The following is a 14,416-nucleotide window of genomic DNA, read 5'->3' on the forward strand; positions in this document are numbered from 1 at the left end:
TGTACCGTCAAATCTTGGGTGAGAACCTCCTTCTCTCCCTCAGCCAGGGCATTGAAAATGGGTCGTGGATGGGTATTCCTGCATGACAATGACCCAAAACACACGGCCAAGGCAACAAAGGAGTGGCTCAAGAAGAAGCACATTAAGGTCCTGGAGTGGTCTAGCCAGTCTCCAGACCTTAATCCCATAGAAAATCTGTGGAGGGAGCTAAAGGTTCGAGTTGCCAAATGTCAGCCTCGAAACCTTAATGACTTGGAGAAGATCTGTAAAAAGGAGTGGGACAAAATCCCTCCTGAGATGTGTGCAAACCTGGTGGCCAACTACAAGAAACGTCTGACCTCTGTGAAATTGCCAACAAGGGTTTTGCCACCAAGTACTAAGTCACGTTTTGCAGAGGGGTCAAATACTTATTTCCCTCATTAAAATGCAAATCAAGTTATAACATTTTTGACACGCGTTTATCTAGATTTTGTTGTTGTTATTCTGTCTCTAACTGTTCAAATACACCTACCATTAAAATGATAGACTGATCATTTCTTTGTCAGTGGGCAAACGTACAAAATCAGCAGGGGATCAAATACTTTTTTCCCTCACTGTAGAATATAGTATTGTCATCAGTATGACATACCTATACCAAGCTTGCAGTCGATACGACATTGGGAAGACGGTTGGCATTGAGTTACAAGATTTGAGAATACGAGAACAAACAGAGTGAGTTAAAAGCGTGTAAAATGTTTAAAATATGTTTTTTATTTTATTTATTTATTATAGAATATAGTTTTGTCATCAGTATGACATAAGTATACTAAGTTTTCAGTCAATAGCACATTGGGAAGTGGGTAATAATTGAGTGACAATATTTTTTGAGGATGCGACAACAGACGGAGTGAGTATGAACACGTTCTCCTGCTGAGGGAGGAGCCGGTAGGAACGTTGGGTTGCTCGGTCAATGGCCAGGGTCAACAACAACAACAACAACGGCAGCACCACGTGGTGTATTCCGCACAATATGCCCGACTGTGAGGGCGGGCACAAGCCGGCGTGAGTAGGTGAAACGTTGAGTTTTATAAGGGGGGCACCACGGGGTGACCAGCCCCTCCCCCCACCCAGCCCCTCCCCACCCAGCCCCACCCAGCCCACCCCCCACCGAGCCCCTCCCCACCCTCCCTACCCAGCCCCACCCCACCCAGCCCCTCCCCACCCAGCCCCACCCAGCCCACCCCCCACCCAGCCCCTCCCCACCCTCCCTACCCAGCCCCACCCAGTGGGTGAGTAGGTTAGTGAGTGGGTGAGTGAATTAGCAAATGAATGAGTGGAGGTTTTGAGTGGTTAGGTAGGTGAGTGAGTGGGTGAGTGGGCAGTGAGTGAGTTGGTTAGTGAGTGGGTGAGTGACTGAGCAAATGAATGAGTGGAGGTGTGAGTGGTCATGAAGGTGAGTGAGTGGATGAGTGAGTGTCTTAGTGAGTGGGTTAGTGAGTGGGCGAGTGGCTGAGTGAGTGGGTTAGTGAACGGGTGAGAGAGGGGGTGAGTGAATGGGTGAGTGAATGGGGTGAGTGAATGAGTGAGTGTGTTAGTGAGTGAGTTAGTGAGTGTGTTTAGTGAGTGAGTTAGTGAGTTAGTGAGTGAGTTAGTGGGTGGATTAGTGGGTGGGTGAGTGGGTGAGTGAATGGGTGGGTGGGTGATTGAGTGGGTGAGTGAGTGTGTTAGTGTGTGAGTGAGTGAGTGTGTTTGTGAGTGTGTTAGTGAGTGTGTTAGTGAGTGTGTTAGTGAGTGGGTGGATTAGTGGGTGGGTGAGTGGGTGAGGGAGTGGGTGAGTGAGTTTGTTAGTGAGTGTGTTAGTGGGTGAGTGAATGTGTTAGTGAGTGTGTTAATGAATGTGTTAGTGAGTTAGTGGGTGGATTAGTGAGTTGGTGAGTGAGTGGGTGAGTGTGTTAGTGGGTGTGTGAGTGAGTGGGTGGATTAGTGGGTGGGTGAGTGTGTGAGTGAGTGTGTTAGTGAGTGTGTTAGTGAGTGGGTGGATTAGTGGGTGGGTGAGTGTGTTAGTGAGTGTGTTAGTGAGTGTGCTAGCGAGTGTGTGAGTAAGTGTGTGAGTGAGTGTGTTAGTGAGTGCGTGAATGGAGCGGTTACGCGAGTGTGTGAACGGTTCGATACGTGAAAGGGTGATAGTGGGCGATTGATTGATCGACTAGCTAGCCCTACACTTTACCCAACGGGCAGACTGGAGCCGATTGTCTAATGCTCGGCCAATCCTGATCGTCAGCGCATCCTGAGTTGCGGGATTCCCATCGACCAAGGGGGACCTCATCCAAGCGAGGCTAAGCAGGCGTCGAGGCTGGTTGCACTGTGGAGGATGCGAGGTCATCTCGGTGAACGGGGCAAAGACACCCGGGGCAGCCTCTAGCATACCGTGGGGTCAAAGTTCAGTTAGTAGTGAGTAGCAGCAGCGCCTATGAAGGCTACCGGTTAATGTGGCGCACGACGGGGTGGGTGGCCAGCACCACTCCCCGCCCGGCCGCCTTTGTCTCCCCAGTGGCGATGTTTACCTACTACACACCGCTACAGCAGGCGCTCGTTTGAGACTGAGTTGAGCTATAGGGGAGTCACGGGAATGGTTCAGATTATGGTGGTGGTGGTGGTTGTGAGCAGGGTTTCGAACTCGGGTGGTCTGGTTCGTGGCGGGGCGTGATAGCAAATCGGCCACCGACTCAATCACTTCCTCAGCCACTCACCTACTCACTCACTCACTCACCTACTCACTCACTCACTCACCTACTCACCCACTCACTCACCCACTCACTCACTCATTCATCCACTCACTCACTCACCCACTCACTCACTCACCCACTCACCCACTCACTCACCCATTCACTCACTCACTCACCCACTCACTCACTCATTCATCCACTCACTCACTCACTCACCCACTCACTCACTCACCCACTCACTCACTCACTCACCCACTCACTCACTCATTCACCCACTCACTCACTCATTCACCCACTCACTCACTCACTCACCCACTCACTCACTCACCCACTCACTCACTCACTCACCCACTCACTCACTCACCCACTCACTCACCCACTCACTCACTCATTCACCCACTCACTCACTCACCCACCCACTCACTCACTCACCCACTCACTCATTCACCCACTCACTCACTCACTCACCCACTCACTCACTCACTCACCCACTCACTCACCTACTCACTCACTCACTCACCCACTCACTCACTCACCCACTCAATCACCCACTCACCCACTCACTCACCCACTCACTCACCTACTCACCTACTCACTCAATCACTCATCCACTCACTCACTCAATCACCCACTCACCCACCCACTCACCCACTCACTCACTCACCCACTGAGGAGGAGGGGTGGGGTGATGAGGAGGTAGAGGGAGGAGGAGTGATGGGGAGGAGGGGGATGAGTAGAAGAGTGAGGAGTGTGTGGGAGTGACGAGGGGGAGGAGTGACGAGGGGCAGTGAGGAGGGGTAGCAGGGGGCAGTGTCGAGGGGTAGGAGTGGGCAGTGAGGAGGGGTAGGAGTGGGCAGTGAGGAGGGGTAGGAGTGGGCAGTGAGGAGGGGTAGGAGTGGGCAGTGAGGAGGGGTAGGAGTAGGCAGTGTCGAGGGGTAGGAGTGGGCAGTGAGGAGTGGGCAGTGAGGAGGGGTAGGAGTGGGCAGTGAGGAGGGGTAGGAGTGGGCAGTGAGGAGGGGTAGGAGTGGGCAGTGTATAAGGCATTGCAAGAGTTGGCAGGGTCTCAGTTGGAGTCGAGGACTATTCGGGTCATCGCTTGGTGCGAGCGAGGGAGCAGCGAACAGAGACAGAGAGAGACAGAGAGACAGAGACAGAGAGACAGCACAGAAAGAGTACAGAGACAGATAGAGACAGAGAGACAGAGACAGTACAGTGAGAGTACAGAGACAGAGAGAGACAGAGGCAGAGACAGTACAGAGAGAGTACAGAGAGAGTACAGAGACAGAGAGACAGAGAGACAGAGACAGTACAGAGAGAGTACAGAGACAGAGAGAGACAGAGAGAGACAGAGACAGTTCAGAGAGAGTACAGAGAGAGACAGAGAGACAGAGACAGAGAGAGACAGAGAGACAGAGAGAGGACAGAGAGAGTACAAGGTGAGTCCAGTGGTTGAGTCAGTGGGTGGGTGAGTGAATGGGTGAGTGTGTGAGTGGGTGAGTGAGAGGGTGAATGAGTGAGTGAGTGGGTGAGTGGGTGAGTGAGTGGGTGAATGAGTGAGTGGGTGAGTTGGTGAATGAGTGGGTGAGTGAGTGGGTGAGTTAGTGGATGAATGAGTGAGTGGGTGGGTCAGTTGGTGAGTGAGTGGGTGACTGAGTGGGTGAATGAGTGAGTGGGTGAGTTAGTGGGTGATTGAGTGAGTGGGTGAGGTAGTGGGTGAGCTAGTGGGTGAGTGGGTGGGTTGTTGAGTGAATGGGTGAGTGGGAGAGTGAGTGAGTGGGTAGGTGAGTGGGTGACTGGGTGGGTGAGTGAGTGGGTGAGTAAGTGGGTGAGTGAGTGGCTGAGTGCGTGAACGGGTAACTAGGTGGGTGAGTGAGTGGGTGGATGGGTGCGTGAGTCAGTGAGTGAGTGGGAGAGTGAGTGGTGAGTGAGTGGGTGGGTGAGTGTGTTCGTGGGAGAGTGGGTGAATGAGTGAATGAGTGGGTTAATGAGTGATTGTTTGAATCGGTGAGTGAGTGGGTGAGTGAGTGGGTGAGTGGGCGAGTGGGTAAGTGAGTGGGTTAGTGAGTGGGTGAGTGAGTGGGTGAATTTGTGGGTGAATGGGTGAGTGAGTGAGTAGGTGAGTAAGTAGGTGAGTGAGTGGATGAGTGAGTGGGTGGTGGGTGGGTGAGTGAGTGAGTGGGTGGGTGGGTGAGTGGGTGGGTGGGTGAGTGGGTGACTGGCGGGTGAATGGGTGAGTGAGTTGGTGAGTGAGTGAGTTGGTGGGTGAGTGGGTGAGTTAGTGTTTGAGTGAATGGGTGTTTTAGTGGGTGACTGGTTGGGCGAATGGGTGAATGAGTGGGTGTGTGAGTGGGTGAGTTGGTGGGTGAATGGGTGGGTGTGTGGGTGAGTGAGTGAGTAGGAGAGTGAGTAAGTGAGTCGGTGAGTGAGTGGGTTAATGAGTGATTGGGTGAATCGGTGAGTGAGTGAGTGGGTGAGTGAGTGGGTGAGTAATTTGGTGGGTGAATGGGTGAGTGGGTGAGTGAGTAGGTGAGTGAGTGGGTGAGTGAGATGTTGAGTGAGTGAGGGGAAGGGTTAATGAGTGGGTGAATGGGTGAGTGAGTTGGTGATTGAGTGGGTGAGTGAGTGGGTGAATGAGAGGGTGGGTTAGTGGGTGAGCCAGTGAGTGAGTGGGTGACTGCGTAGGTGAGTGGGTGAGTAAGTGAATGAGTGAGTGAGTAAGTGGGTGAGTGAGTGAGTGAGTGGGTGAGTGAATGAGTGAGTGGATTAGCGAGTGGGTGGGAGACTGAATGGGTGAGTGAGTGGCTGACTAAGTGAGTGAGTGGGGGAGTGAGTGATTAGGTGAGCGAGTGGGTGAGTGAGTGGGTGAGTGATTTGGTGGGTGAATGGGTGAGTGAGTGGGTGATTGAGTAGGTGAGTAAGTGGGTGAGTGGGTGAATGAGTGGGTGAGTGAGTGGATGAGTGAGTAGGTGAGTGAGTGGGTGGGTGAGTGGGTGAGTTGGTGGGTGACTGAGTGGGTGAGCGAGTGGGTGAGTGATTGGTTATCTGAGTTTGTGAGTGAGTGAGTTAGTGGGCGACTGAGTGGGTGAGTGAGTGAGTGAGTGGGTGAATGAGTGGGTGAGTGAGTGGGTGAGTGAGTGGGTGAATGAGTGAGTGGGTGGGTCAGTGGGTGAGTGAGTGGGTGACTGAGTGGGTGAATGAGTGAGTGGGTGAGTTAGTGGGTGAATGAGTGAGTGGGTGAGGTAGTGGGTGAGCTAGTGGGTGAGTGGGTGGGTTGTTGAGTGAATGGGTGAGTGGGAGAGTGAGTGAGTGGGTAGGTGAGTGGGTGACTGGGTGGGTGAGTGAGTGGGTGAGTAAGTGGGTGAGTGAGTGGCTGAGTGAGTGAACGGGTAACTAGGTGGGTGAGTGAGTGGGTGGATGGGTGCGTGAGTCAGTGAGTGAGTGGGAGAGTGAGTGGTGAGTGAGTGGGTGGGTGAGTGTGTCGGTGGGAGAGTGGGTGAATGAGTGAATGAGTGGGTTAATGAGTGATTGGTTGAATCGATGAGTGAGTACGTGAGTGGGTCAGTGAGTGGGTGAGTGAGTGGGCGAGTGGGTAAGTGAGTGGGTGAGTGAGTGGGTGAATTTGTGGGTGAATGGGTGAGTGGGTGAGTGTGTGAGTAGGTGAGTAAGTAGGTGAGTGAGTGGATGAGTGAGTGGGTGGTGGGTGGGTGAGTGAGTGAGTGAGTGGGTGGGTGGGTGAGTGGGTGGGTGGGTGAGTGGGTGACTGGCGGGTGAATGGGTGAGTGAGTTGGTGAGTGAGTGAGTTGGTGGGTGAGTGGGTGAGTTAGTGTGTGAGTGAATGGGTGGGTGAGTGGGTGAGTGAGTGAGTAGGTGAGTGAGTAAGTGAGTGGGTGAGTGAGTGGGTTCATGAGTAATTGGGTGAATCGGTGAGTGAGTGGGTGAGTGAGTGGGTGAGTGAGTGGGTGAGTGATTTGGTGGGTGAATGGGTGAGTGGGTGAGTGAGTAGGTGAGTGAGTGGGTGAGTGAGATGTTGAGTGAGTGAGGGGAAGGGTTAATGAGTGGGTGAGTGAGTTGGTGAGTGAGTGGGTGAGTGAGTGGGTGAATGAGAGGGTGGGTTAGTGGGTGAGCCAGTGAGTGAGTGGGTGACTGCGTAGGTGAGTGGGTGAGAAAGTGAATGAGTGAGTGAGTAAGTGGGTGAGTGAGTGAGTGGGTGAGTGAATGAGTGAGTGGATTAGCGAGTGGGTGGGTGACTGAATGGGTGAGTGAGTGGCTGACTAAGTGAGTGAGTGGGGGAGTGAGTGGGTGAGTGAGTGGTTGAGTGGTTGGGTGGGTGAGTGAGTGAGTGGCTGAATGTGTGGGTGAATGGGTGAGTGAGTGGGTGAGTGATTAGGTGAGCGAGTGGGTGAGTGAGTGGGTGAGTGATTTGGTGGGTGAATGGGTGAGTGAGTGGGTGATTGAGTAGGTGTGTGAGTGGGTGAGTGGGTGAATGAGTGGGTGAGTGAGTGGGTCAGTGAGTAGGTGAGTGAGTGGGTGGGTGCGTGGGTGAGTTGGTGGGTGACTGAGTGGGTGAGCGAGTGGGTGAGTGATTGGTTATCTGAGTTGGTGAGTGAGTGAGTGAGTTAGTGGGTGACTGAGTGGGTGAGTGAGTGAGTGGGTGAATGAGTGGGTGAGTGAGTGGGTGACTGAGTGGGTGAGTGAGTGTGTGAGTGAGTGGGTGAGTGAACGGCTGAGGGAGTGGGTGATTGAGTGGGTGTATGAGTGGTGAGTGGTGGGTGAGTGGGTGGGTGACTGAGTGGGTTTGTGAGTGGGTGCCTAAGTGAATGAGTGTGGGAGTGAGTGGGTGAGTGAGTGGTTGGGTGGGTGAGTAAGTGAGTGGCTGAATGTGTGGGTGAATGGGTGAGTGAGTGGGTGAGTGATTAGGTGAGCGAGTGGGTGAGTGAGTGGGTGAGTCATTTTTGGGTGAATGGGTGAGTGAGTGGTTGATTGAGTAGGTGAGTGAGTGGGTGAGTGGGTGAATGAGTGGGTGAGTGAGTGGGTGAGTGAGTAGGTGAGTGAGTGGGTGAGTGATTGGGTGAGTTGGTGGGTGACTGAGTGGGTGAGCCAGTGGTTGAGTGATTGGTTATCTGAGTTGGTGAGTGAGTGAGTTAGTGGGTGACTGAGTGGGTGAGTGAGTGGGTGAATGAGTGAGTGAGTGGGTGAGTGAGTGGGTGAGTGAGTGTGTGAGTGAGTGGGTGAGTGAACGTCTGAGGGAGTGGGTGATTGAGTGGGTGTATGAGTGGGTGAGTGGTGGATGAGTGGGTGGGTGGCTGAGTGGGTGTGTGAGTGGGTGATTGAGTGGGTGAGTGAGTGGGTTAGTGAGTGGGTGATTGAGTGGGTGAATGAGTGGTGAGTGAGTGGGTGAGTGAGTGGGTGACTGAGTGGGTGAGTGAGTGGGTGAGTGAGTGGGTGTCTGAGGTGGTGACTGAGTGGGTGACTGAGTTGCTGAGTGAGTGGGTGACTGAGTGGGTGACTGAGTGGGTGAGTGAGTGAGTGGGTGAGTGAGTGGGTGAGTGAGTGAGTGGGTGACTGAGTGGGTGACTGAGTGGGTGACTGAGTGGGTGACTGAGTGGGTGACTGAGTGGGTGAGTGAGTGAGTGGCTGACTGAGTGAGTGGGTGACTGAGTTGGTGAGTGAGTGGGTGACTAAGTGAGTCGGTGACTGAGTGGGTGACTGAGTGGGTGACTGAGTGGGTGACTGAGTGGGTGAGTGAGTGAGTGAGTGGGTGACTGACTGAGTGGGTGACTGAGTGGGTGAGTGGGTGACTGAGTGAGTGGGTGACTGAGTGGGTGACAGAGTGAGTGGGTGACTGAGTGGGTGACTGAGTGGGTGACTGAGTGAGTGGGTGACTGAGTGAGTGGGTGACTGACTGGGTGAGTGAGTGGGTGAGTGAGTGAGTGGGTGAGTGAGTGGGTGACTGAGTGAGTGGGTGACTGAGTGGGTGAGTGGGTGACTGAGTGAGTGGGTGACTGACTGGGTGAGTGAGTGGGTGACTGAGTGGGTGAGTGAGTGAGTGGGTGAGTGAGTGGGTGACTGAGTGAGTGGGTGACTGAGTGGGTGAGTGGGTGACTGAGTGAGTGGGTGACTGAGTGGGTGACTGAGTGAGTGGGTGACTGAGTGGGTGACTGAGTGGGTGAGTGAGTGAGTGGGTGACTGAGTGAGTGGGTGACTGACTGGGTGAGTGAGTGGGTGAGTGAGTGGGTGAGTGAGTGAGTGGGTGAGTGAGTGGGTGAGTGAGTGAGTGGGTGAGTGAGTGGGTGACTGAGTGAGTGGGTGACTGAGTGGGTGAGTGGGTGACTGAGTGAGTGGGTGACTGAGTGGGTGACTGAGTGAGTGGGTGACTGAGTGGGTGACTGAGTTGGTGGACTCTTTTCCTGCCAGGATGTCCCTGGGAGGGATCTCGGTGTTGCTGTTCGTGATGACGACGGCGCTGCTGCTGCAAAGCACCACCTCATTAAGAACAGGAGACAGTGAGTCCATTACCATCACCACGACCATCATCATCACCACCATCACCACCACCATCACCACCACCATCATCATCACCACCACCACCATCACCACCATCATCACCACCATCACCAGCACCATCACCACCACCATCATCACCACAACCATCATCTTCACCACCACCATCACCACCTACATCACCACCACCACCATCACCACCATCATCACCATCACCATCATCACCACCACCGCTACCATCACCAACCCTATCACCACCATTACCATCACCGGCACCACCATCACCACCACCATCACCACTACCATCATCACCACCACCGCTTCCATCACCAACCCTATCATCATCATTACCACCAACATCACCCCCACCACCACCATTGCCACCACCATCATTACCACCACCATCATCACCATCATCATCACCACCACCGCTACCATCACCACCATCACCACCACCACTACCATCACCACCACCACCGTAATCACCACCACCGCTACCATCACCAACCCTATCACCACCATCACCACCACCACCATCACCACCTTCACCACCATCACCACCATCATCATTATCACGTTCACCACCACCATCATCACCACCACCACCACCATCATCACCATCACCACCACCACCATCATCACCTCCATCACCACCATCACCACCACCACCATCACCACCACCACCATCACCACCACCACCACCATCATCACCACCACCGCTACCATCACCAACCCTATCACCACCATCACCACCACCACCATCATCGCCACCACCATCACCACCACCACCATCACCATCACCACCACCACCACCATCATCACCTCCATCACCACCATCACCATCACCACCACCACCACCATCATCACCACCACCACCACCATCATCACCACCACCGCTACCATCACCAACCCTATCACCACCATCACCACCACCACCATCACCACCACCACCACCATCACCACCACCGCCATCACCACCACCACCGCTACCATCACCAACCCTATCACCACCATTACAACCACCATCACCATTATCACCACCACCACCACCACCGCCATCACCACCACCACCACCGCTACCATCACCAACCCTATCACCACCATTACAACCACCATCACCATTATCACCACCACCACCATCACCAACCCTATCACCACCACCACCACCATCATCGCCACCACCACCACCATCACCACCATCACCACCATCACCACCACCACCACCATCATCACCACCACCACCACTACCATCATCACCACCACCGCTACCATCACCAACCCTATCACCACCACCACCACCACCATCACCACCACCACCACCACTTGCTCTGCGCACGAGGGTGTTGGGGTGGGTGGGTGTTGGTGGTGGTGTTGTTGTTGTTTGGCGGCCCCCGGTGCTGCTACCGCCCCACCACCACTTGCCCGCCTCACCAGTCCTCTCAGGCCACACGGGGATCTTTGTCTCTGCGTCTCTCCCCACCACGAGGGTCGTGCGTGGGCCGCTGTGGCGAGCCGTTCGAGAGGGGCGTCCCCTGCTCCTGTGACTTCGACTGCACGAAGTTCAAGCAGTGCTGCCGGGACTTCAGGAGGGCCTGCACCAGTGGTGAGACAGACATCGTCATCAACCGTCGTCGTCGTCATCGTCGTCGTCATCGTCGTCGTCATCGTCGTCGTCATCGTCATCATCATCGTCATCAACCGTCGTCACCGTCGTCATCACCGTCGTCATCACCGTCGTCATCATTATCGTCATCAACCGTCGTCATCAACCGTCGTCATCACCGTCATCATCATTATCGTCATCAACCGTCGTCATCAACCGTCGTCGTCATCATCGTCATCATCGCCGTCGTCATCGTCATCATCATCGTCATCAACCGTCGTCATCGTCGTCATCACCGTCGTCATCATCGTCGTCATCATCACCATCATCATCATAATCGTCATCAACCGTCGTCGTCATCGTCGTCGTCATCATCGTCATCGTCATCGCTGTCGTCCTCGCCGTCGTCATCGCCGTCGTCATCGCCGTCGTCATCATCATCGTCACCAACCATCGTCATCATCGTCATCACCGTCGTCATCATCGTCGTCATCGTCATCAACCGTCGTCATCAACCGTCGTCGTCATCGTCGTCGTCATCATCGTCGTCATCGTCATCACCGTCATCATCACCGTCGTCATCACCATCATCATCACCATAGTCATCATTATCGTCATCAACCCTCGTCATCAACCGTCGTCGTCATCGTCGTCGTCATCATCGTCATCACCGTCATCATCAGCACCATCATCATCATGTCCATCACCATCATCACCATCGTCATCATCATCATCACCATCGTCATCGTCATCATCAGCACCATCGTCATCATCGTCAGCACCATCGTCATCACCATCGTCATCACCATCATGATCAGCACCATCGTCATCACCATCATAAACACCATCATAACCATCGTCATCATCATCATCATCAGCACCATCGTCATCACCATCATCAGCACCATCATTATCATCAGCACCATCGTCATCATCATCATCATCATCACCATCGTCATCGTCATCACCATCGTCATCATCAGCACCATCGTCATCATCGTCAGCACCATCGTTATCACCATCGTCATCACCATCATGATCAGCACCATCGTCATCACCATCATCAACACCATCATAACCATCATCATCATCATCAGCACCATCGTCATCACCATCATCAGCACCATCATTATCATCAGCACCATCGTCATCATCATCATCATCATCACCACCATCGTCATCATCATCATCAGCACCATCATGATCATCAGCACCATCGTCATCATCATCACCACCATCGTCATCACCATCATCAACACCATCATCACCATCGTCATTATCATCATCACCACCATCATCATCACCATCATCAACACCATCATCACCATCGTCATTATCATCATTGCCATCACATCATCAGCACCATATTCATCAGCACCATCATCATCACCATCGTCATCATCATCATCATCAGCACCATCGTCATCACCATCATCAGCACCATCATCATCAACACCATCATGACCATCGTCATCGCCATCATCAGCACCATCATTAGCACCATCTTCATCGCCGTCATCATAATCATCATCGCTATCATAATGAGCACCATCACCACCATCATCATCACTACCACCACCACCATCATCATCACTACCACCACCACCATCATTATCACCACCATCACCACCATCATCATCACTGCCACCACCATCATCATCACTACCACCACCACCATCATCATCACTACCACCACCACCATCATCACTACCACCACCACCATCATCATCACTACCACCACCATCATCATCACTACCACCACCACCATCACTACCACCACCACCATCATCATCACTACCACCACCACCATCATCACTACCACCACCACCATCATCATCACTACCACCACCACCATCATTAGTACCACCACCACCATCATCATCACTACCACCACCACCATCATCACTACAACCACCACTATCATCATCATCACTACCACCACCACCATCATCACTACCACCACTATCATCATCATCACTACCACCACCATCATCATCATCACTACCACCACCACCATCATCATCACCACCACCACCATCATCATCACTACCACCACCACCATCATCATCACTACCACCACCACCATCATCATCACTACCACCACCACCATCATCACTACCACCACCACCATCATCATCACTATCACCACCACCATCATCATCACTACCACCACCACCACCATCATCATCACTACCACCACCACCATCATCATCACTACCACCACCATCATCATCATTACTACCACCACCACCACCATCATCATCACTACCACCACCACCACCATCATCATCACTATCACCACCACCATCATCATCACTACCACCACCACCACCATCATCATCACTACCACCACCACCACCATCATCATCATCACTACAACCACCACTATAATCATCACTACCACCACCATCATCATCACTACCACCACCACCATCATCATCACCACCACCACCATCATCATCACTACCACCACCACCACCACCATCACTACCACCACCACCATCATCATCATCACTACCACCACCACCACCACGATCATCATCACTACCACCACCACCACCATCATCATCACTACCACCACCACCACCATCATCATCACTACCACCACCACCACCACCATCATCATCACCACCACCACCATCATCATCACTACCACCACCACCATCATCACCACCACCATCATCATCACTACTACCACTATCATCACTACCACCACCACCACAATAATCATCATTACCACCACCACCATCATCATCATCACCACCACCACAACTACCACCACCACCATCATCACTACCACCACCACAATAATCATCATTACCACCACCATCATCATCACCACCACCACCACCACAACTACCACCACCACCACCATCATCGCCATCATTTATGGGGGGACTGGGGGTGGTACCGGCGCTAAGGAGCCGTCCATAAATGACGTCACGCACCTGGGGTGGGAGGGGGGGGGGTCAGACATTTGTGACGATGTGTGACGAGGTGGGGGCAGGAGGGGGGGGGTTTGAGAACTGTGACGTCACATCAAAATGCGCAACTTTATAAATAAACACAGACAACGCGTTCTACTTAATTAAATAAAAATACTTTTTTTAAATAAATGTTTTCTCCCACAACATCAGAGCGCGTCGCCACGTTAAATAACGCGCTACGCTACAATGACGATAGTTTAAAGCGATTCGAAGCATATTAAATAGGTTTTTACCCTTTTAACTGGCACAAAAAACTGACACCTTTATTCAAGGCATCGTGTTTGCAATAACCACAACACAAGCAGTCAAAACGCAAACAAAAAAAAGACAACTCTGATAATGATAATTGGCACTGTCCTTGAATTTGATTCGAAGCATGTTTTATATATTTTTGTGGGCGGGGGTTGGGGGTTGGGGGGGTAGAGCTTTGTGACGTCATATTTGAGTGGGGGGTGGAGCCAGAGCTTTGTGACGTCATATTCGAGTGCGGGCGGGGGGGGGGGGCGGGGGCAGTTCTGACTTTTTGTGACGCCGTGTGACTGGGTGGGTGGGTTGTTGGGGGGGGGTGGCGGTGGGCGTAAAAAAATCGTCAAAATTCGCGTGATGTCACTTCACGGGGG

The 14,416-nt window shown here is 52.8% G+C and overlaps 1 protein-coding gene across 3 annotated transcripts in view; it reads left to right on the forward strand.

The window, feature by feature from the left end:
* The first annotated feature begins 3,748 nt into the window (after window positions 1–3,748).
* Window positions 3,749–14,416, forward strand: part of LOC116958592 (uncharacterized) — a 42,036-nt gene continuing 31,368 nt past the window's right edge. The window contains exons 1-4 of one of the 3 annotated variants that reach the window (XM_076057199.1): window positions 3,749–3,947; window positions 4,003–4,141; window positions 9,120–9,208; window positions 10,693–10,809. In XM_076057199.1, coding sequence (XP_075913314.1) covers window positions 9,121–9,208; window positions 10,693–10,809 — 205 coding nt within the window. In that variant the 5' untranslated portion in view covers window positions 3,749–3,947; window positions 4,003–4,141; window position 9,120. The remainder of the gene's footprint in view (window positions 3,948–4,002; window positions 4,142–9,119; window positions 9,209–10,692; window positions 10,810–14,416) is intronic. The other 2 variants (XM_076057200.1, XM_032981309.2) reach the window with 2 other exon arrangements.

This window comes from Petromyzon marinus, chromosome 80, assembly GCF_048934315.1.
Source record: "Petromyzon marinus isolate PM22_M1 ecotype Great Lakes invasive population chromosome 80, UKy_Petmar_22M1.pri1.0, whole genome shotgun sequence".
Lineage (NCBI taxonomy): Eukaryota > Metazoa > Chordata > Hyperoartia > Petromyzontiformes > Petromyzontidae > Petromyzon > Petromyzon marinus.